Here is a 25,135-nt window from a genome sequence, read left to right on the forward strand (position 1 = left end):
CGCCTTCCTTCTTTTTTTTGTATTGCTGCTGTCTTCCCAAAATCTCAGTGGACAGGCGGGATGGAGGTCACAGCGTGGAGTCTGGGGTGCTTTCTTGTAACTTTGGCGCTGGGATGGACGGAGGCCCAGAGTCAGACCAACTACACCAGGTGAGGTCCACGCAGGTCTTTTCCCACCTGACTTTGCCACCTTTCTTGTGCTTATGTGGCAGTCTGGATTTCAAACCCACATCTACAGTATGTGTGTGTGCCTGCGCGTGTGTTCGCTCTGTGGGTTGTGTTAAAGTAAGTTGAAGGCTGGCTTGTCTTGTAAAAACAAAGAAAGGCATTTTGCCTAACACTCCATGTTCACTTGGCACTTTTGCAGTGCATTTACTACAACTTTACACTGTTTAATTGCTTATTTAGCTCCAAATTGGAACAAAGTTTTAAACACATTTACCACAATGATTTTAGGGCTTGTTTTTGATGAGTTAAGTTATTTATTCCTGGAAATACCAACAGATCCAGCCTTTGACTGATATTTTTTTACTCTCCCCCTTTCCCAATATCACCTTTTTTTAAGGAGCACCGTAAAAATGGCTGCTCCGTCGGCGGTCTTGTCTTGTCTCCCTGTAACGTATGTCTGCTCTTAGTGGGACTTTGCCGAAAATATACTTTTCAGTTCTTATGTTTCTTGTGCATGTTAAGAATTGACAATAAATTATCTTGAAGAGGTCAAAAAGTCATGGTCACAATTAGTGTCTCCCCCTGCTGGAGATTAGACAGAAAGCACCAGAGGCTATCTTCAAACTAATTCAGGACCATTGTAGGATTTAATTGTTTATCAACAAAATGATATTATAAATTGTGAAAATGATAACAAATACAACAATATGTGAATACAATTAACGCAGAAACCCACACGTACACACACACACATATTACATTTTTTACATTGAATGATTTCATTGTTTATCAAAAAAAAGTGTAAAAAAATTATAAAATATATGAATACAACGATATATATATATATATATATATATATATATATATATATATATATATATATATATATATATATATATATATAATGTAAAAACACGCGCACACACACATTATTAGATAATTGTGAGCGAAATAAAGTCCACAGTGAAAATATTTTCAAAATAAAGCAAAAACTACATTGCACATTTATTATAAATATGTCAAAAATGTAACGATAAGATACAAAATGAATCTCATAGGCATCAATACTTTCAAATGCAAGTCTGGATGTGAATTAGCGTCTTTCAGCAAGGTGTTGGTGTAAAGTAGCTGCAGTTGTGCAGCATGACTGTGACACTATTAATATATTTTTTTTAAAGCACAAGGAACAGAGACAGACTTTGCCAACGTGGTTTGTAGCTCCAGTGCACTTAAACGTCTGCAGGCGCCGCGCTTCAATCTGTCCTGTATTTGATGTGGCCTGTGTAAAAAAAAAAAAAAAAAAAACTCTTAAAAGGAGGAATTTTATGCTCAGCTCACGTTTGCGCTTTCTGTTGGAGATCCCCGGGAGTACAATAACTCTGGTTAATGATATTACGGTAACTAGCGCTGCTCGACCATGCGCATGCGCCAAAAAAACAGCCACCTCCACTGTGTAGCGCTTAATCCAAAATATAGGTATTTTACCATGTCTTTAAGCAACTAGTTCGCGAATGTATCTACTTATATCCTCAAATAGTTGACAAGTACACTTTCAGAATGTCAATAACGTGTATCCATCCATATCGTTCATTTTCAAATTTGAAACTGCCGTTTTTAGTGCAGGGCTCGGGAACCTTTTTGGCTGAGAGAGCCATAAAAAACAAATATTTTAAAATACATTTCCGTGGGAGCCATATAATATTTTTTAATACTGAATACAACTAAATGCGTGCATTTTTAAGTAAGACCAACATTTTTAGAGTATAATAAGTCTCTTATTATTTTTTAATAACATTGTTATTTTGAAGCTAACCAATAATAAATAAAGATTTTTTAGATTTTTTTAGATTTAGATTTATTGGTCCCCGTTGGGGAAATTCATTTTCACTGCCGTACATTTAAACAATAGACATTACACATCACAAACAAAAATAACAAAAAGACATAATACCTGACCAACACATTTACAGGCTTGTCAGACAGGTCGGCCGGGCCTGCTGTTTAGGGCGGCTATAGCTGCAGGGATAAGGCTTTTCCCGAGGCGGGCCATCCGGAATTTGATAGTTCTGTACCTGCGTCCTGATGGTAGTGGGATGATGTATTGGTGTAGTGGGTGAGTCATATCCTGGACTATTGTGTTTGCCAGTTGAATGATGGACCTGTGGTTTGGATCTGAAATGTTGGGTGTGGGTAGGCTGATGATTTTAGCTGCTATGTTTGTAATGCGTCTGAGTTTGGTCCGGTTGGTTACAGAAAGCATAGTGAAAAAATATGTGGAACAGTACAGAAGGATGGGTTGAACGATGCTTTGGTACAGTAATAACAGGAGGTGAGGTGCAACGTATAGTTCTTTAAGTTTACCGATGGCTGACAGTCTTTGTTGACTTCTCTTTTGAATGTCCGTGGTGTGCTGATCAAAGGTGAATTTAAAATACTTATTACCATTAATGCGACTTCTTGAACAGGTGCGGTAGAAAAACGGATGCAAGGATTAAAATGCATGAGAATGTTTTATATTTTGAACGTTATTTTTAAGCGGAATTATTCATAACTTATCATGATAAGCAATGTCAACTAAGATTTATCTGAGAGCCAGATGGAGACATCAAAAGAGCCACATCTGGCTCGAGAGCCATAGGTTCCCTACCCCTGTCTTAGTGTAACATTTGATCAACATATTGCACATGTACGGAAAAAGATGTCTAAGAGTATTTTTATATTAAACAAGGTCAAATATGTGTTGGATTACAGGGCAATGCGTATATTGTATTGCGCACTTATATTGCCATATATCAGCTACTGTGTGGAAGTGTGGGGGAACACATATAATAGTAACATAAAGGCATTGTATCAACTACAGAAAAGGATTATTCATAAAGTAGATTACTTAGAACACACTAACATATTATTTATTAATTCTGGTTTATTGAAATTACACGAGCTAGTAAAGTTACAGACATTATGTGTTATGTTTAAGGCTAAAAGTAAAACATTATTAGCAAATGTACAAAAAATGTTTGTCATCACTTCTGAGAATGAAGAGCGTAGAAAAAAGGTCATTTCGAACATCAGTATTCAAGGACAACTTTAAAACAAATGTGTATATCAGTGGTGGGGGTTAAACGGTGGAATTCTCTTTACAATGAGATAAAAGACTGTAAAAATATATTCCAATTGAAAAAAATATATATGTCCATAAGATCATATGGACAGCCATAAGTATTTACATTTTGCTTAATATTTATTAATTTACTTGTTTTTTGGTCTGGTTTTGCATTTATTTTGTATAATCCCGTGAGGTGTTTATTACTTTTTTTGTTTGGTTTGTACTTCATGAAGTTTTGCACTTGTTGTGTTTTTTTGTTTGTTTTCATTATATTTGGATATATTTGTTTGGTTTGTATGCTATCCATTGAATAAGACTATGTATTATGTTGAAGGGGGCAGGAAAATATAAAATGTTTCTTCATCCTGCTCCTTCTCAGGCATTGGTGTGTAAATGTGTGTTTAGTTTCTGAGGTTTAATTGTCTATCGATCAAAGATGCACATCAATGAAGGAGATTAAAAAAAAATGAAAATGAAAATAATTTGGTATGTTATTCTTATTTATGTAAGGAAAGTAATTTATGTTCGGCGGGAATTTTCATTTACATATTGTTGGGTCACATTACTGTTATTTTCAAGTTGTTTATTTTAAACGGTCCCGCATTTTGGTTCCGACCTGTTGTTTCCGTGTGCCCAAATAGAGAACGGACCAGTGAGGGGATAAGAAAAGAAGAGAAAAGAAAGCGCGAGACGTGACGTGAGAAGTGTTGCTGTGTGTGACGCATAAAATGTCGCGTCATGCCGTTGTGGTATTTCGAGCAAGTAAGACAACAAAACTATCTTCCAAACAACGAAACTGTAACCCGCCTTTAACCCACAGCCGAAGTTGGTGAGAGACCGGATAATAGGGTTACACTAGCTTCAGCTGCGAGTCCGGTTGCGTTGTATTTTTTTAATGTTTCCGTAAAGTCGTGAACCCGTTGGAGCAGGGCCGGAAGTTGTTATCTTTGCGCATGCGTGTTGCAAACACAGGGCATGCATGCGGAAAAGAATCGGGCAGCGGCAATACAGTTAGCTTAGCTGCACTGGATGCTCAACAAAGTATCAACATTTTAGGATGGAACCAAAATTAAGATGCACTGAAATATGTACATCCAAATAAAAAACAACTAAAAATATAAGTTTTATTTTTTTTATTGCCAGCAGATCGCTTGTTAGTCAGGCACGACTCATGATGGAAAAAAATGCGAAACACTTATCCATGTTTGGCGCATTTTAGGAGTTGCTTTCGATGGGTATTTCGTTCAAAGCGAATATTTTCAAAATATTTGCGTTTGTGCGCATGCGCGGTGGGTTGCAGATCTCGACAGAAGACCGGTGTCGTGCGTCTGTATCCCTGATATATTTTTTGTTCCCTACCGCGGGAGCGCGCATGGGGGCGGAGCTATGTGCCTCGTTCAGACAGCGGCAGCACTTCTGTGTTATTAGCGATGTCAATGATTATGAATGTTATGTATCCCCTACTAACTTTTTTTGTGATTAATATGAGTCCAAATTCACAAGTTTTGTTGTTGACGATGCTAAGTAGCTACAGAATAAAACACATGATGTTAGTACATCAATTGAGGAAAAAAAGAGGAGAGGGGACACACATTTTATGGCAGCACAGAAATATGCTGAAATATTATGTATCCCTTACTAACTTGTTTTGTAATTAATAAAATGAGTCCAAATTCACATGTTTTGTACAATGTCTGTACATATAATCCACTTGTTAGTACGTAGCTTGAGAGACGTACGTGGGACACATTTTCTGCCATAAAATGCGTGTTTTTTGTTTTGTTTTTTTAACATGGAATTGAGTCCACACTGTAGTGTGTAATATTCTCAGGTAATACGATCTCTGAGCGGTCCCTGAAGTATACACAAATATGATTGGCCCAATAAACGAGGGACTTCCTGTTTTAGCGTTGGTTATTCCCAAGAGTCGTGAATAGAAGTACAGTTAGCAGCACATCGTGTGTTATTTTGTGGTACACAGCAATACCATAACAATGTTATCCAATTCCAAAACCAAACCCGACCCAGCAACACTCAAAACTGCAATAAACAGAGCAATTGAGAGACAAACACGACACAGAACAAACCAAAAGTAGTGAAACAAAAATGAATATTATCAACAACAGTATCAATATTAGTTACAATTTCAACATAACAGTGATTCAAAATCCCTCATTGACATTATCATTAGACATTTATAAAAAAAAAGAAAAAGAATAATAGTGTCACAGTGGCTTACACTTGCATCGCATCTCATAAGCTTGACAATTCACTGTGTCCAATATTTTAACAAAGATAAAATAAGTCATATTTTTGGTTCATTTAATAGTTAAAACAAATTTACATTATTGCAATCAGTTGATAAAACATTGTCCTTTACAATTATAAAAGCTTTTTACAAAAATCTACTACTCTGCATGCATGTCAGCAGACTGGGGTAGATCCTGCTGAAATCCTATGTATTGAATGAATAGAGAATCGTTTTGAATCGGAAAAATATTGTTTTTGAATTGAGAATCGCGTTGAATGGGGAAAAAAAATCGATTTTGAATCGAATCATGACCCCAAGAATTGATATTGAATCGAATCGTGGGACATCCAAAGATTCACAGCCCTAAAAATTATGATAATAAATAGTCATTAAACGCAGGGCAATAGTCATCCATCCATCCATCCATTTTCTACCGCTTATTCCCTTTGGGGTCGCGGGGGGCGCTGGAGCCTATCTCAGCTACAATCGGGCGGAAGGCGGGGTACACCCTGGACAAGTCGCCACCTCATCGCAGGGCCAACACAGATAGACAGACAACATTCACACTCACATCCACACACTAGGGCCAATTTAGTGTAGCCAATCAACTTATCCCCAGGTGCATGTCTTTGGAGGTGGGAGGAAGCCGGAGTACCCGGAGGGAACCCACGCAGTCACGGGGAGAACATGCAAACTCCACACAGAAAGATCCCGAGCCCGGGATTGAACCCAAGACTACTCAGGACCTTCGTATTGTGAGGCAGATGCACTAACCCCTCTGCCACCGTGAAGCCCGGGCAATAGTCAGCTATTGACAATTACTGGATTCTAATATTGTAGTGCATTCCTCATTGACAATGAATGAGTTGTAATAGTGCATGTTTTTCTGTCATACATGCACTGTGTTTGACTGTGTAAATGTTTCTGTCAGGCCCGTCTTCAAGTGCGGGGGTCATCTGGTGGTTGATTCGGGCATCGTGGCCAGTGAGGGCTTCCCCAGTCCGTACAAAAGCAACACTAAATGCACCTGGTACATCACTGTGAGTTACATTTTAATTCAAGCACCATCACTGCAGCTTTGTATTTTGTCATTTAATGAGTTATGCTTGTCGTTTTCATGTATTCTGTCCTCACATTCACTAACAGCACCAGAAACAACAGAAAATTATTGTTTCAAATTTTTAGTCTGTACAAAAATTTTTGAACATTTAGACATGATGATAAAAGACGTTTGTTCATTGACTACATTGTCACATTGCGCTGCAGAAACCATCTTAAGTATTGGATTTAATGAGTTTGTTTGGTGCCATTTTGAACCATATGTGCACATCAAACTCTCTAAAAAACCATGCTTTTCTTGAGTTGTTTTATTTTTTTATACTATAACTAAAAAATGTGTTTATTGATTGGTTGGAATTGGTCGAATTCACATTCGGTACAGCTTTGCTAGCTCACGTCTACTGTGTACTTACAAACTAACAAACATACACACAACAACAAAAAGGCATTCCACTTAGTAAGAAGCGTAATAGTCCTACATTCTATTGAGTGTCCTTATGGCAGCTGGTGGCAAAACTGTTGATGACTCTTGTTGACTTGGCTGGCATTGATCTGTAGCGCCTCCCTGAGGTCATGGCGGCGAACAGCAGGTCTAGTGGACGTGAAGGGTCAGAGATGATCTTATGAGGGGCCGTTAGGTACATTATTCAGAATTACCTCTTACATACACTACTGAAATGCTCTCACATAAACAACTGAATTGTTTTTCTCTCACACACACTACTGAAACACTCTTATACACACTACTGAAACACTCTTATACACACTACTGAAACACTCTTATACACACTACTGAAATGCTCTCACGTAAACAACTGAAATCTTTTTCTCACATGGGCTCTTTGAGTGATGCTGTGTTGGTACAGTGTGTCAATGGAAGGGAGGGGTTGACCTGGATTTATCAACCATACGCTGTAGTTTTTTGCGTGAATGTGAGTCTAAATTACCAAACAGTTATTGAGAAGGTGACTACGCTTTGGATGATTGAGGTGTAGAACTGTCGGAAGAGGTAGGGTCTGACTCTCGAGTGTTCTGAGCTGGCGAAGGAAAAATAGCCGTTGATTTGCTTTTTTGTAGATGTGATCTGAGTGGAGTTTTCACTAAAGTAAGTTGGAGATGTAAGTGGCCAGGAATTTGAAAACATCTAGGATGGAGAGTGGTTCAGAAAAGATGTACAGTGGGGATTTTAAGGTTGGGTTAAGGGTGAAGTTGACAATGATTTCCTGAGTTTTAGCTGTATTTTAAGTTGGAGTTTGCTGTCTTGGCACCGGTTCACTGTTTGAGCTATTTGCTGACTGTAGTGTTGTTCGTTGTTATTTGTTATGAGTCTAATTGTGGTGGTATCATCTGCGTACTTGATCATTGAGATAGAGTTGTTGGTGTAGCTGTATTTGTGTACAGAGAGAAAAGCCATGCGACAGAACAAAGCCCTGGGCCCCCGAGTGCTGAAAGCTTCATTTATGATCGTTGCCTTTGGTAAAAACTTAACTCTTTTAGTGGTTGCTCACATTTGATTTATTTTAATTTAGAGTTGCAGAGTTGGTGCTTTATGGAACACTCATAGCAAAAATGTGTCTTAAGAAATACAAAAAATGTCAAGATAATACTTAAACGGGACAGACTAAACCAGGGGTCGGCAACCCAAAATGTTGAAAGAGCCATATTGGATCAAAAATCCAAAAATAAATCTGTCCGGAGCCGCAGACATTTAAAAGCCTTATTTAAGTGTTATATTGAAGGCAACACATGATGTAAGTGTCTATATTAGCTATGTTAGCCTACTATCAAAATGACAATGTGTCGCAGGTTGAAGCAAATCTTTGTTGACAGAAATGTAATATTTATTCTACACATTTTTACAACATTGAAAAAATATTAGTTAAACGGAGGCTTCTCAGAGGGTGAGATAATTCCTGGAAATTACTAACTTAGAATGTGTGTGTCTAAGTTAAAGGAAACGGCAGGGTGTCTTCTTCTAATGGATTTATTACAATCTTTGCAAGCTGGGTAACGTTTGCTGTGATCTGGAACAACATGGCACACACACAACTATCAGAAATGTAGCCAATATTACATATAGATAATGTGTCATGAAAAAGGCAAATATGAATTAAATACACAGAGGACATAAATAAAGGATATTAAATGAGCTCATACACCTACAAGCCTAAATAGCATGTTAGCATCGATCATCGATTAGCTGGCAGTCATGCACTGACCAAATATGCCTGATTTCTCCTACAAGTCAATAACATCAGCAGAGCTCAAGTTAGTGCATTCACGCACAGCATAAAACGTTTGGTGGACAAAATGAGACAAAGAAGGAGTGGCACAAAACACATCTTTCTGTGGCAGCTTTGGAGAAAGTTGCACCTGATTGTAAACAAACTACGTTGTGTTCAAGTACCGCTGAAATTAGTAGGGCAAAACGGCGCTCGCCAAATATTCTCTTTAGAAAAGCATAAACACAAACATATTAAACAGTGGTATTTCCAACAATTAGGAAGGTTTGTGTCATGTTTGTCATCCGAAACCATATTAAAACAAAACATATATATTTTTCCCTCATATTTTTCCATTTTCATACATTTTTGAAAAAGCTCCATGGAGCCACTAGGGCTCTAGAGCTGCGAGTTGCCGACCCCCGCACAAAACGTTAAAATTATATTAAACAAACCTTTAACGGAGTGGTCACTGCAAATTTGTGCGTTCTTTGACTCCCTTAGACTGGAGTGCGTGGTCCTTTTGTCGTCTTTTTTCATAGAATCTTGCACTCTTTCGCCATTCTTGATGACCTCTCGAGGAACTCTGAAGAAACATTTACCCTTCTTGCAATGTAAACGGTTCGTACAGCCGAAAAGAGCGCAGGCATAGGGCATTTTTCTTTGAGAAAGGCTAAATGGCGCCTATAGTACCCATTGAGAACAGACGCTGGCTTGACCACCATGCATATTCAATGGGCTGGTGGTGTCATTTTGATTCCAAGCAATACAAAGTTGAACAGTAAAGCATGTTTTGGGATGTATAGTGAAGCCTATTCGAACAGAGTGTAGCAAACCGAATGTTTCTCACGTTTGGTGCTCATAAACAGGCTTGAGGGACACACATTACTGTTGAAATTGTATCATTAAAAAGTCAATTTTACACATCTCTTCTTGGTTCATCAAGGTTCCAGAAGGGCACGTGGTCATGCTGTCCTTCCGCCTCTTCGACATGGAGGCCGAGCCCACCTGTCGCTATGACTACCTCGACGTCTACAACGGACATACGCGCTTGGTGCAGAAGTTGGGCCGCTTCTGCGGCACGTTTCGTCCCGGAGCGCTCATCTCCACCTCCAACACCATGATGCTGGACATGGTGTCGGATGAGGCCACGGCGGGGAGAGGCTTTCTGGCCTACTACAGGGCCGGGAAGCCGCACGTGGAAGGTGCGGCCATGTCAAGTATAACCTCCCGCCCCTATCTTATTGGTGGTTCGGGGTGTTCCGACGCTTTTTTCCTTTCTTTCTGCAGAGAATCAGTTCTGCGGAGGGCGCTTGACCAAATCCCAGGGTTCCGTCCAGACGCCTAACTGGCCCAACTCCAACTACCCAGCAGGCATCAGCTGCTCCTGGTTCATCTCAGTGGAGCCAGGCAATGTGAGCATGAGACATTTACAAACCCCGTTTCCATATGAGTTGGAAAATTGTGTTAGATGTAAATATAAACGGAATACAATGATTTGCAAATCCTTTTCAATCCATATTCAGTTGAATGCAGTACAAAGACAAGATATCTGATGTTCAAACTCATAAACTTTTTTTGTTTTTTTTGCAAATAATATTTAACTTAGAATTTCATGGCTGCAACATGTGCCAAAGTAGTTGGGAAAGGGCATGTTCACCACTGTGTTACATGGCCTTTCCTTTTAACAACACTCAGTAAACGTTTGGGAACTGAGGAGACACATTTTTTAAGCTTCTCAGGTGGAATTCTTTCCCATTCTTGCTTGATGTACAGCTTAAGTTGTTCAACAGTCCGGGGGTCTCCGTTGTGCTATTTTAGGCTTCATAATGCGCCACACATTTTCAATGGGAGACAGGTCTGGACTACAGGCAGGCCAGTCTAGTACCCGCACTCTTTAACTATGAGGCCACGTTGATGTAACACGTGGCTTGGCATTGTCTTGCTGAAATAAGCAGGGGCGTCCATGGTAACGTTGCTTGGATGGCAATATATGTTGCTCCAAAACCTGTATGTACCTTTCAGCATTAATGGCGCCTTCACAGATGTGTAAGTTACCCATGTCTTGGGCACTAATACACCCCCATACCATCACAGATGCTGGCTTTTACACTTTGCGCCTATAACAATTCGGATGGTTCTTTTCCTCTTTGGTCCGGAGGACACGACGTCCACAGTTTCCAAAAACAATTTGAAATGTGGACTTGTCAGACCACAGAACACTTTTCCACTTTGTATCAGTCCATCTTAGATGACCTCAGGCCCAGCGAAGCCGACGGCGTTTCTGGGTGTTGTTGATAAACGGTTTTCGCCTTGCATAGGAGAGTTTTAACTTGCACTTACAGATGTAGCGACCAACTGTAGGTACTGACGGTGGGTTTCTGAAGTGTTCCTGAGCCCATGTGGTGATATCCTTTACACACTGATGTCGCTTGTTGATGCAGTACAGCCTGAGGAAACGAAGGTCACGGGCTTAGCTGCTTACGTGCAGTGATTTCTCCAGATTCTCTGAACCCTTTGATGATATTACAAAACGTAGATGGTGAAATCCCTAAATTCCTTGCAATAGCTGGTTGAGAAAGGTTTTTCTTAAACTGTTAAACAATTTGCTCACGCATTTGTTGACAAAGTGGTGAACCTCGCCCCATCCTTGTTTGTGAATGACTGAGCATTTCATGGAATCTACTTTTATACCCAATCATGGCACCCACCTGTTCCCGATTTGGCTGTTCACCTGTGGGATGTTCCAAATAAGTGTTTGATGAGCATTCCTCAACTTTATCAGTATTTATTGCCACCTTTCCCAACTTCTTTGTCACGTGTTGCTGGCATCAAATTCTAAAGTTAATGATTATTTGCAAAAAAAAAAAAGTTTATCAGTTTGAACATCAAATATGTTGTCTTTGTAGCATATTCAACTGAATATGGGTTGAAAATGATTTGCAAATCATTGTATTCCGTTTCTATTTACATCTAACACAATTCCCCAACTCATATGGAAACGGGGTTTGTAGCTTAGTCCTATCCAGCTATGAAGCATCCAGTTCTGATGCGAGCCAGAAACGATAGTTATGTTGCTTTGGAGGAGGCAGGGAAAAAAAACTCCTTAAAAGGGGGCCCATTACAAGGAAATGCCCTCGCTGAAATGAAAGCGCTCATTATGAGTGCACACTCCTGTGTGCCAAGAGATTGAGGAATAAGGAAGCGAGGCCGAGAGTGTGGGTAAATGTGCCTCTCTGTATTGCCTGCAGCCATTTTTTTTAATTTACTGCAGTGATTCCTAACCACTGTGCTAATAAGTCTACCTCTGGAAATTATGTAATATCAAATAGTGTATCTTTGTTTTATCTGTCTATCTCTAAACTGCTGGTTTTTAAAAGTTTTTCCTGACCCCTTTGAAGGGTGGAAAGACAGAGAGTGTCACAATTGTATCCTACTATTGACATGGGTCAGCTAGCAAGGCGGTAGAACCATATTCGTGCTTGAATTTTGTTTTGTCACACATCATTTGACAATATTAGGGCTGCAGCTATCGGTTATTTTAGTAATCGAGTAATCTATCGTATAATTTGTTTGATGAATCAAGTAATAGAATTAAACACTGTCTGACCTCAATGCCTCTTTTCAGGAAACTAAAAGGGAAATAAAGGATTTTACTGATGACCTTTTTTTTTTTTAGAGATGTCCGATAATATCGGCCGATAAATGCTTTAAAATATAATATCGAAAATTATCGGTATAGTTTTCTTTATTATCAGTATCGTTTTTTTATTTTTTATTTATTTATTTATTTTTTATTAAATCAACATAAAAAACACAAGATACACTTACAATTAGTGCACCAACCCAAAAAACTTCCCTCCCCCACAAAAGGGTTAGGGTTTCTTTCTGTTATTAATATTCTGGTTCCTACATTATATATCAATATATATCAATACAGTCTGCAAGGGATACAGTCCGTAAGCCCACATGCTTGTGCGTGCTGCTGGTCCACTAATAGTACTAACCTTTAACAGTTAATTTTACTCATTTTCATTAATTACTAGTTTCTATGTAACTGTTTTTATATTGTTTTGCTTTCTTTTTTATTCAAGAAAATGTTTTTAATTTATTTATCTTATTTTTTTTTTATTTTTTAAAAAGGACCTTATCTTCACCATACCTGGTTGTCCAAATTAGGCATAATAATGTGTTAATTCCACGACTGTATATATCGGTATCGGTTGATATCGGTATCGGTAATTAAAGAGTTGGACAATATCGGAATATCGGATATCGGCAAAAAGCCATTATCGGACATCCCTACTTTTTTTCCTTTTTCCTATAAATGCACCTTAACATTGAAATTGTACTTTTGCCCTGGGAGCATCGCTATATATTACTTATATTTAAAAAAAAAAGAAAAGTTAAAAAGTAAAAAGAAACATAAAAAACAACGTAGCTAGCTGAACATGAACCATGTAATATATGATATGACTTATACAATAAAGAATATTTAAAATCTTTAAAAAAAAATGTTGTGTTGCATCTTTCCTGCAGGTGATCGAAATGAAGTTCGAGAAGCTGGATCTGGAACCGGACACATACTGTCGCTATGACTACGTGGCGCTCTTCAACGGCGGTGAGAGGGACGACTCGAGGAGGATTGGGAAGTTCTGTGGTGACAGGATACCAGGGTGAGATAATAATGGGGATGTGTCCTAAAACAGGCGATCATCTCCAAGTGTCTTCCACAGAACTGTGGTGACCAGCGGGAATCAGCTGCTGGTCCAGTTTGTTTCCGACCTCAGCGTCACGTCAGATGGCTTCATGGCGTACTACAACAGTGTGCCTCGTGGCTCCAGGACTCCCACCGCCGGGGGCGACTTCATCCATCGATCTGAGGTCACCACCACCATAACGCGTAAACCTGTTGCAAGGCCGAACAAACCTGTCAAAACCACACCCAAACCAAAGCCTGCCGTCCAGCCTAAAGTCACCCCGAAACCTAGAGTGAAAAAACCTGTGGTAAAGATTCCGCTGAAGCCCCCGCCACGGAAGCCTACAGCCAAGCCCTCGAAAACGGTCAGACCTACGCCCAAAGCGCCTGTGAAGAAGCTTGTTCCCAAACCAGGAGCTAAACCGACACCCAAGCCCAAGCTTGTCAAGCCCGGTGCCAAACCGACACGTAAACATTCACCCAAGACAAAACCCAGTCTCAAACCAGCGGTCAAACCAGTCGTCAAACCGGCCAAACCGACCATTAAAAGCAAAGCTAAACCAACTATCAAACCTAAAGTGACTAAACCAGGAGTCAGCAAGAAGCCTGCTGTCATCAAAAAACGTGAGTCCGACTAAACTTCTCAGTAAGTTGTTGGCATAAGAAATTTATTTGGCTGTATTTTTTTGCAGCTTTGCCACTGAACCCCGCATGCACACAAGCCTGCAAAAGGACAGGAACTCTGCAGTCCAGCTTCTGTCCTAACGACTTTGGTGAGCCACTTTGAACCCTGATGATGAACACTTTTACACACAGTCATGTTCACATGATGGTAACCTGTGTTAAGTTAAGTTAAAGTACCAATGATAGTCACACACACACTAGGTGTGGTGAAATTTGTCCTCTGCATTTGACCCATCTCCTTGTTCACCCCCTGGGAGGTGAGGGGAGCAGTGGGCAGCAGCGGTGCCGTGCCCGGGAATCATTTTGGTGATTTTACCCCCAATTCCAACCCTTGATGCTGAGTGCCAAGCAGGGAGGCAATGGGTACCATTTTTATAGTCTTTGTTATGACTCTGCCGGGGTTTGAACTCACAACCTACCGATCTCAGGGCGGACACTCTAACCACTAGACCACTGAGTAGAATTGTAGCTGACAAAGCATATTTTTTACAGCTACACGCCGCCTATTCACAATTTGGCATTCAGTCTCTCTCATAGTCGCTGATTTGATTTACAGAGAATTACATTTTTTTTTTTTTAAACCTGACGATTTTCACATTTTGTCTCGGAATTTTTTCAACAGAAAACCCATCTCATCCACGCAAGACACTTTTAACAAATCAATAAAAAAAAAAAAAAGCATAGCACGTAGAGCAGGGGTTGCCAATTTGTCGATCCTTCGGACCCTAATATTAAAATATTAGGAAAAAAAAATCACAACCCCACCCGGAGAATGACCAACAGACCCGCAAACAGGCAAGCATTTGACCCCTGAACACGCCCGCACGCCTCTAACTTTCTGCCTCTCAACCTGTGGCTTTCAATACCGCAGGCCCACGCCCCCAAACGGCCGAGCTCTACACCCGCTTGTCTCACAAATCATTGACCTGCAACAATGCATAAGGGCTGACTAATGCAACAAATCGGACATTTTCTAGCATCCAACATCAAAGAACTCTAGCCTTAACCACGAGTACGACCATCATCGCTCACCTGCGACAGGAAGCTCACAAGCCAAATACTACAGTCGGTGAACATTGCTCCAAAGTTCAGATTTTGTGTTGATTTAATGTGCATGGCGGAGCAAAAGAAGGACTTCCCCGTTGATCCCCTTTTTATCACACAGGTTAAATATACTATTTCCAGCGCTGACGTAAGACAGCCATGTGACTCGCGTCTCATACAGTATGTGACCATAGGATGAACAGATATACAGTACTACGGTACTAAGGCTATAGTGGCCATAAACAATTAGCTTCTACAACAGGGGTGCCAAAAGGGCGTCACAGGGGCCATCTTGCATTACAAAAAACAAAAACTAAACACTGGCAAAAATTGAAAAAAAAAAACCCAGCAAAAAACCCAATGTGAAAAAGTCGAAATGAAATGAAATCAGCCAAAAATAACGACAAAAAGCTTTGTCTTAAAAAATGAGGTGGCGACTTGTCCAGGGTGTACCCCGCCTTCCGCCCGATTGTAGCTGAGATAGGCTCCAGCGCCCCCCGCGACCCCAAAAGGGAATAAGCGGTAGAAAATGGATGGATGGATGTACCCCGCCTTCCGCCCGATTGTAGCTGAGATAGGCTCCAGCGCTCCCCGCGACCCCGAAGGGAATAAGCGCTATATATATATATATATATATATATATATATATATATATATATATATATATACATACAGTATATATATATGTAAATATATATACATATATATATATATATATACAGGTATATATAAACACATGTGGAGTTATGTACTTCACAAAAAAAGGTGAAATAACTGAAAACATGTTTTATATTCTAGTTTCTTCAAAATAGCCACCCTTTGCTCTGATTACTTTTTCACACACTCTTGGCATTCTCTCCATGAGCTTCAAAAGGTAGTCACCTGAAATTATTTTTACTTCACAGGTGTGCTTGAAGCTCATCGAGAGAATGCCAAGAGTGTGCAAAGCAGTAATCAGAGCAAAGAGTGGCTATTTTGAAGAAACTATAATATAAATTATGTTGTCAGTTATTTCACCTTTTTTACAGTACATTTCTCCACATGTGTTCATTCATAGTTTTGATGCCTTCAGAGACAATCGACAATGTAAATAGTCATGAAAATAAAGGAAATGCATTGAATGAGGAGAAGGTGTGTCCAAACTTTTGGCCTGTACTGTATATGTATATCATAGTTGAGTATATCATAGTTGACGCAGGGGTAGATCTTGCTTTGGTTTTTGGCTGGGAGCAGGGATCTTGGGCTGGAAAAGGTTGGCGAACACTGATGTGCAGCATAATAGTAGTACAGCATACAGTTTGTAATGAAACGTGCTAAAACTAGTGTAATATCATCAGCAGGTATGACGTGTTTTTCCATGTACAGCATGTTAAGGCAAGTACAGAGGAAGGAGTTGAAAGGTGTTGTTTTTGTTGTTAGAATGTTACCATGCCCTGTAACATAAAAAAACAAACGATAGGCTCCAGCACCCCCCGCGACCCCAAAAGGGACAAGCAAGGTAGAAAATGGATGGATGGACATTCAACTTGTATTTGTGGATGCAATAGAACATTACAATGTTGACATGAGGTTTGAATATAGCCAATGACTGAGTGCTTTCATTTTTTGCCTACTGCTGATTGGCTGTCGAGGCTACAGTAATCATTGTCATCAACATGAGATACAGCAATTTCATAATCATCATTATCTTTATTTATCATTCTTGCACAAGTATCAAACTTGTTTTCACTGAGGACCACTTATGGCTGCCCTCAGGAGGCTGCTTGTAATGTTAATTAATGACCAATAATGTATATTAGACTCATATTATTACACAATTGCCTATGCATTTGATTATTATATATATTTAAGAACAAATTGATGGCTAACTTGATTGGAAAAGTCTGGATGACAAGCAATTAAAGGTGAAAGTCAAACAATTTGAATATTGTAAAAAAAAGTTTTTTTCATTTCAGCAATTCAACTTCAAATGTGAAACTAATGCAACCAACTCATTACATGCAAAGTGACATATGTCAAGCCTTAGTTTATCATAATTCTGATGTTTATGGCTTACAGTTTTTCAATTTAAGGTTTTCATTAGCTGTAAGTATAATCATCAAAATAGCAAAAGAAGGCTTGAAATGTCTTGAGTTGCACGTTATGAGCCTACTGTATGTCATATATTACAAACCCCAAAACCAGTGAAGTTGGCACGTTGTCTAAATCGTAAATAAAAACATAATACAATGATTTGCAAATCATTTTCAACTTATATTCAATTGAATAGACTGCAAAGACAAGATACTTAACGTTCAAACTGGAAAACTTTGTTATTTTTGGTAAATATTAGCTCATTTGGAATTTGATGCCTGCAACATGTTTCCAAAAAGCTGGCACAAGTGGCAAAAAAGACTGAGAAATTTGAGGAATGCTCATCAAACACTTATTTGGAACATCCCACAGGTGAACAGGCTAATTGGGAACAGGTGGGTGCCATGATTGGGTATAAAAGCAGCTTCCATGGAATGCTCAGTCATTCACAAACAAGGATGGGGCGAGGGTCACCACTTTGTGAACAAATGTGTGAGAAAATTGTTGAACAGTTTAAGAACAACATTTCTCAATGAGCTATTGCAAGGAATTTAGGGATTTCACCATCTACGGTCCGTAATACCATCAAAAGTTTCAGAGAATCTGCAGAAATCACTGCACGTAAGCGATGATATTACAGACCTTCGATCCCTCAGGCGGTACTGCATCAAAGAGCGACATCAGTGTGTAAAGGATATCACCACATGGGCTAAGGAACACTTCAGAAAACCACTGTCAGTAACTACAGTTGGTCTTTACATCTATATGTGCAAGTTAAAACTCTACTATGCAAAGCGAAAGCCATTTATCAACAACACCCAGAAAAGCTGCCGGCTTCACTGGGGCCGGGCTCTAAGATGGACTGATGCAAAGTGTAAAAGTGTTCTGTGGTCTGACGAGTCCACATTTCAAATTGTTTTTGGAAACTGTGGACGTCATGTCCTCTCAGAACTTAAGCTGTACATCAAGCAAGAATGGGAAATAATTCCACCTGAAAAGCTTCAAAAATGGGTCTCCTCAGTTCCCAAACGTTTACTGAGTGTTGTTAACAGGAAAGGCCATGTAACACAGTGGTAAAAATGCCCCTGTGCCAACTTTTTTGCAATGTGTTGCTGCCATTAAATTCTAAGTTAATGACTATTTGCAAAAAAAAAAAAAATGGTGTTTTTCTATAAGAGTACTGTCTACAAAGTGTAGCCATAGGTTCTTTGTCACTCCTTTTGGACTCACACCAAAGAGTGTCACATAGTTGTCGATGAGGTCGTGGACCACGCAAATTTTCTGTGGCGTTTGTCCCTCAGTCTGGAAGAAGCAGGAGGAGAAGACCGAGGCCAGTTTTTCGCTGGGCATGTGGTTGAACACTGCTGAATTCTAAAAGACAAAGAAATTACCTCAAAATGTGCCACTTCGAACATTAAATATCTTGTCATTGCAGTATATGCAATTGAATATAGGTTGAAAAGGATTTGCAAATCATTGTATTCTGTTTTTATGTACCATTAACACAACGTGCCAACTTCACTGGTTTTGGGTTTTCACTGTAAAAAAAAAAATCCTATTTTTATAGTTAATTTACTCTAAATTTCTACTTTAATTTTTCTATTTTTTTAAAATAGTTTATAAAACTGTAGAATTGAAGACATTATCTGTAAATTAACAATTTGCCTGTTATTTTAAGTAATGTGTCAGTATTGACAAACTATGTATATTTCAATTTTTTTTACAGAAAAATACCAAATTAATTATACATAGCCTTTTCTGTTTTCTTAAATTACTTTCAAATTCATGTAAAATTAAAGCTGCAAGCAGCGATGGACGGGACTGACTTTGACGGCACATAAAATCCAAACCGGAGCAGTAATTAAAACTCTTTCGTCAACTTTTAATCCGAAAGGTTCAATCTCTCTCCTGTGCTAGTTTGAAGCCGACACGACAAACGCGCTCAGAGGAGTTAATGTTTTAAAAAAAAGGAGACTGTTTTGACCCAACTTTTATTTTGAAGGGGGAATTGCAAACTTCCTGTTGATTTTTGCTGGGAGTTGTTAATGAATGAAATGTAGGTCTATCTGAGATCTACATAGAGGTTTTTGTTTCATGTATCTACGACATTCCTACTGGAAGTTACAGGCAGTTTTGTCTGAGTTTTCTTCCTAGGAGCAGTTGTGTCTGGGTTTTCTTCCTAGGGGGCGCTTGAGCGCAATTTTGAGTTTTGGGGTTGGTTTTTTTTATTAAATCGCAATTTTTGCCAGTCCTGATGTGTGTGTCCAGTTTGGTGATTTTTGAAGCATGTTAAGGGGGTCAAATTACAACTCAAAGATGCAAAAGTGACTGTTTTTACAAAACCTTTGTTTTGAAAGGGGAATTGCAAACTTCCTGTTGTTTTTTACTGAAGGGTGTCAGTGTATGAAATCTAAGTCTAAGTGAGACCTACATAGAGGTTTTTGTTTCATGTCTCTATGACATTCCTAGTGGGAGTTACAGGCAGTTTTGTCTGTGTTTTCTTCCTAGGGGGCGCTAGCGCAATTTTGAGTTTTGGGGCTAGGTATTTTGATTAGATCGCAATTTTCGCCAGTCCTGATGTGTGTGTCAAATATGGTGAGTTTTGAAGCATGTTAAGGGGGTCAAATTACAGCTCAAAGAGGCGGCGGAATAATAATAATAAAACCTTACAATTACAATAGGGTCCTCTGTCCCAATGGGACATTGCGGTCCCTAATTACAGTAATTATCTTTCATTAAATATGTAGCTTGTTATATAAAAGTCTATGTCCATACTAACAATCTAAGGTGTTTTTCTGCAGGACTGTTTGCATCGTCACTTTATTAAAGGTGGTTGATCTAAACAATTCAGAAAAAATCTGTAAAATAATTATATTTTTCTGTGGCGCTGCCAGCATTGTCACTTCATTAAAGGTGTTTGATCGTAATGATTTGGAAAAACTCTGTAGAATTAAAGCTGCAAGCAGCGTTGGACGGGACCGACTTTTGCTGGTGTTTCCTGCACATTACCTACCTTCCCTGCATCCTGGGGTCACACTGGTGCTTCTTTCTTTCACCCATACAACATGTCTTTACCCGCACATTACCTACCTTCTCTGCATAGTGGGGTCACGCTGGTGTTAGTCTTAAGTGTCCCAATACTTTTGTCTAGTGTTAGTCCTAAGTGTCCCAATACAGGTATTTTTCTGCAGATCTGTTTGCATCGTCACTTTATTAAAGGTGGTTGATCTTAATAATTTAGTCAAAATCTGTAAAATTACGATATTTTTCCGCAAAACGTTTCATGAAAATTTCTGTAAATGTAATATTTTTGATCATTATTTGGTTTACAATGTTTTACTTAAATTGTATGGTTTTCGTTTGGCAGCCGTAGCTGCCAGTAGATGACCTTTTTTTTACAGAATTTTTTTTTTTTACAGTGTAATCTTGTTTTTAATTTTCCTGATTACAAAATGGCAACATTTAAACACAGGAAATTATTAATTGTAGGGGTAGGATTTAATAAGCTCTGCTTCTTCAGACTTCTTTTCAAACATGTGGAATTGTGCAAGTGTAAACATGTGATGTTCCTTCAAGTCCATGAAGCAGTTTATGAGGAACCTTAATCACGACCAAAACGTGATACCAACTGTGTTGTTTTTCTTCTTTTTAGTCATTACGGGCAAGATTACAGCTGTGACCCCTGGTTTGAGAGGTTCTGCCACGGTGGAGGTGGCCATCATCAAGGCCTATAAGACCGGGAAACTGAAAATCCCCAAACCAGGACCGGCCGCTACCGTCAAACTCACCTCAACCTGCAAGAGATGCCCCGGGCTGACCAAAGGTAAGACGGCAACCGTAGCCTCGCCTCATTTGTGGAGCAACGTTTTTAGTCACACGTGTCGTCATCAGGTCAAAACTACGTGCTGATGGGAAAGGTGGACGCGCAGGGCAAAGGCGTCCTGACCCCGTCCAGTTTCAGCCTCCTCTACAAGCCAGTGCATGGCAAAGCACTCGTTACCCTGTCTCGTAAAGCATGCTGACATCACTGGGACTGCATAAAACACCCAATTTAACAGCATATCATATCAAACAAGGTTCTTGTTTCTATACCTTCAAGAAATAATAATAAAGCATACATTAGGAGTATTTTATTCAAATGTTGTGTGTAAATTATGGCAATTCTGTAACAGGAAAAAAACAATGTACAATCAATAAAGTATGTGATTTGTTTGGTGATGAGCAGCATACTGGAGTTTAAATGGGGTAGAGGAGCCTCTAGTGGCTTGAAAGCAGTACTGCAATAGTGTATTTATTAAACATTATGCTGTTTTTTTTTTTTTAAACAGCTCTAGAAAAATGCGGACACAAACATTTTTTTACTGAAACAGACACATTTTCAATCTGGGTCTAATCCAGTCCTGTAAGGCTCTTTCTCCCATAAGGAAATATCTTCTTTTTTTTTTTACTGTATATTTTTATTAGTGTTCCACACTTAACTGCCACCAACTCTCCCTCTTACTTGTTTTGTCACTTGTCACAGAGTTTGCCCATGCAAACTCTGTTTGCATGGGCTCTGGTGTATAGTTGCACATATATTATTTGTGTCTATATATATATATATATATTAGACTTAGACCTAGACTTCCTTTTTATTGTCATTCAAATTTGAACTTTACAGCACAGATAAGAACGAAATTTCGTTACATAAGCTCATGGTAGTGCAGGATAAAAAAAGCAATAAGGTGCATATATAAATAAATAAATAAATATATATAAATAATATATATATAAAATATCTATATATATATATATATATATACATATATATATATACATATTTTTTATATATATATATATATATATATATATATATATATATATATATATATATATATATATATATACATATATATATATATTAGTCCAAGACTAGCAGAAAACCCAAACAGAAATATGATCCGGGCAGCGGATCATAACACACACACACACACACACATATATATATATATATATATATACACACATATTTTTAATATATATATATATATATATATATATATATACATATATATATATATTAGTCCAAGACTAACAGAAAACCCAAACAGAAATATGATCCGGGCAGCGGATCATAACACACACACACACACACACACATATATATATATATATATATATATATATATATATATATATATATATATATATATATATATATATATATATATATATATATATATATATATATATATATATATATATATATACATATGTGTGTGTGTTATGTTATATATATATATATATATGTGTGTGTTATGATCCGCTGCCCGGATCATATTTCTGTTTGGGTTTTCTGTTAGTCTTGGACTCATTTTGTTCCTGTCTGTGCACCTTTGAGTTGGTTACCATAGTTACATATTAATTCCACCTGCCGCTTGTGTTTCTGACGCGCACCTGTTGTAATCACAGACGCTATTTAAGCCCACCTTTGTTCATCACTCGTTCTGCTTTCTTTGTTTTTGCATCACGCGACTGCCACGTAAGTTCGTTCTTGTTTCCTAGACTCAGCTAAGTTCAATAGTTTGTGCTAAGTGTTAGCCTTAGCTTCCAGTGCGTTCGGCACCTCTTCCTGTCGGTTTGTTTTCTGTTTTGTACCAGTTTTGTGTTATTTTATTATTAAATCAAGTTATTACCTGCAAGTCCTGTCCGGATTCGTCCCTTGCATCTTGGGAGAACAAACCCCCGCATCACCATGCGCACCACACGTGACATATATGTATATATATATATATATATATATATATATAGGGATGTCCGATAATGGCTTTTTGCCGATATCCGATATTCCGATATTGTCCAACTCTTTAATTACCGATACCGATATCAACCGATATATACAGTCGTGGAATTAAGACATTATTATGCCTAATTTGGACAACCAGGTATGGTTAAGATAAGGTACTTTTATAAATAAATTAATAAAATAAGCTAAATAAATTTAAAACATTTTCTTGAATAAAAAAGAAAGTAAAACAATATAAAAACAGTTACATAGAAACTAGTACTTAATGAAAATTAGTCAAATTAACTGTTAAAGGTTGGTACTATTAGTGGACCAGCAGCACGCACAATCATGTGTGCTTACGGACTGTATCCCTTGCAGACTGTATTGATATATATTGATATATAATGTAGGAACCAGAATATTAATAATAGAAAGAAACAACACTTTTGTGTGAATGAGTGTAAATGGGGGAGGGAGGTTTTTTGGGTTGGTGCACTAATTGTAAGTGTATCTTGTGTTTTTTATGTTGATTTAATAAAAAAAACAAAAAAAACAATACCGATAATAAAAAAACGATACCGATAATTTCCTATATTACATTTTAACGCATTTATCGGCATTCATCTATATGTATATATATATATATATATATATATATATATATATATATATATGATACCAGTGGTGTGCCATCTGGGCCAACAAGGTATTCTCCGTTGGCCTAACATAACCAGAAATCATGATCATAATTAAATATGCAATTATTTTTCAATTTACTTTCCCTAAATATCTAAAAGTATTCATATTCCCTTCATGTCATATTATGCTCCTTCCAGTGTTGTTATTAGTTTTAGTTTGTATCCAATCAGAATTCAGCTAGCTTATGTTGCCATGCTGTACGAAATCTGCCCGAGGCCTTCAGAATCATCAATGCGGGCGTCTGTGCACTGTAAGTGAACGGACACATACAGTTGATAGACAGTTGCGATAGCCAATCAGATCACGAGTTGTTGTCAGTAAGGCCTTCAAGATGGCCTCACTTTGAATGTGACATTTACATGTCCTGTGATTGGATACTCACTGGGACCGTTAGCAGATGAATTTGAGAAAACATAGAGTTGACAGACAGTTCCGATAGCCAATCAGATCACAAGTTGTTGACAGTAGCCTATCCAAGTAGCCTGATGTTAACAAGACTGTGATTGGATACTCACTTGTCATTCCAAAGTGAGTATCCAATCACAAGTTTCAATTTAGCAGGAAGCAGGAAGTGTTGCGCCGTAGCCATACCAAGATAGCAGAGAAGGAGAACAAAACGTTGATTAGGTGGCAGATATATATTTGCAAGGTCATTTTCAAGAAGGATATTTAAAGAGAAACTACATCTTGTGAGACGATGTCGGCCAACCCTGGAAGCTAGCTCAGCTGTTCTGGCGATGAAATGGGGAAACTCAAATCAGCCGGCGACGAGGGGCACGACTGGCTTCTGCGGTGTCGAATAGCTGCTACAAATTGTGAGTTCAAATATTAAATGTTTTCACTTTTTAATGTTTTTTGCCATTTTAATTTTGGCAATACTAGATAAGATATGTTTTAATTGCTGATGTCTTTTAATTGATGTTTAAATGAGCCAGAAAAGAACCCATTTTGTACACTGTTGAGTGATTCAATACGAAGTAGTGCGTAAATGAGTTTCTGTATAGTATTTCTCCAGCAATGGTCATGTGGTGACATCAATTGTGGTATTTTGAGAGGTAATCGTTGAAGTCGGACATCACTGAAGGCCTAGGTGGGAAACGCCCGGCCCGCCAATGTATAATATATATTGTAATATATATATATACACAAACAGGTATATAGATACACACATATATTTACATATACCGTACATATATACACACATATATATATACACACACATATATATACAAACATATATATATATATATATATATATATATACACACATACGTATACACACACACACATATATATATATATATATATATATATATATATATATATATATATATTCACATACTGTATGTATTTATATATACGCA

General features: G+C 38.2%; 1 protein-coding gene across 5 annotated transcripts; it reads left to right on the forward strand.

Annotated features, from left to right (window-relative positions):
• The first annotated feature begins 60 nt into the window (after window positions 1-60).
• Window positions 61-21,488, forward strand: pcolceb (procollagen C-endopeptidase enhancer b). Of its 5 annotated transcripts, none has more exons than XM_061959082.1 (9): window positions 61-149; window positions 6,456-6,564; window positions 9,752-10,010; window positions 10,096-10,220; window positions 13,345-13,481; window positions 13,542-14,128; window positions 14,197-14,277; window positions 20,958-21,128; window positions 21,197-21,488. In XM_061959082.1, exons 1-9 carry the CDS (start codon window positions 61-63, stop codon window positions 21,325-21,327), a joined length of 1,689 nt encoding a protein of 562 aa, XP_061815066.1. In that variant the 3' UTR covers window positions 21,328-21,488. The 5 variants fall into 5 exon arrangements, with proteins under 5 accessions (XP_061815066.1, XP_061815069.1, XP_061815068.1 ...); XM_061959085.1 differs by lacking the exon at window positions 61-149 and adding an exon at window positions 2,246-2,280; XM_061959084.1 differs by lacking the exon at window positions 61-149 and adding an exon at window positions 2,470-2,496.
• The last annotated feature ends 3,647 nt before the right edge of the window (window positions 21,489-25,135 follow it).

This window comes from Nerophis lumbriciformis, linkage group LG05 (assembly GCF_033978685.3).
Source record: "Nerophis lumbriciformis linkage group LG05, RoL_Nlum_v2.1, whole genome shotgun sequence".
NCBI classification, from domain to species: domain Eukaryota; kingdom Metazoa; phylum Chordata; class Actinopteri; order Syngnathiformes; family Syngnathidae; genus Nerophis; species Nerophis lumbriciformis.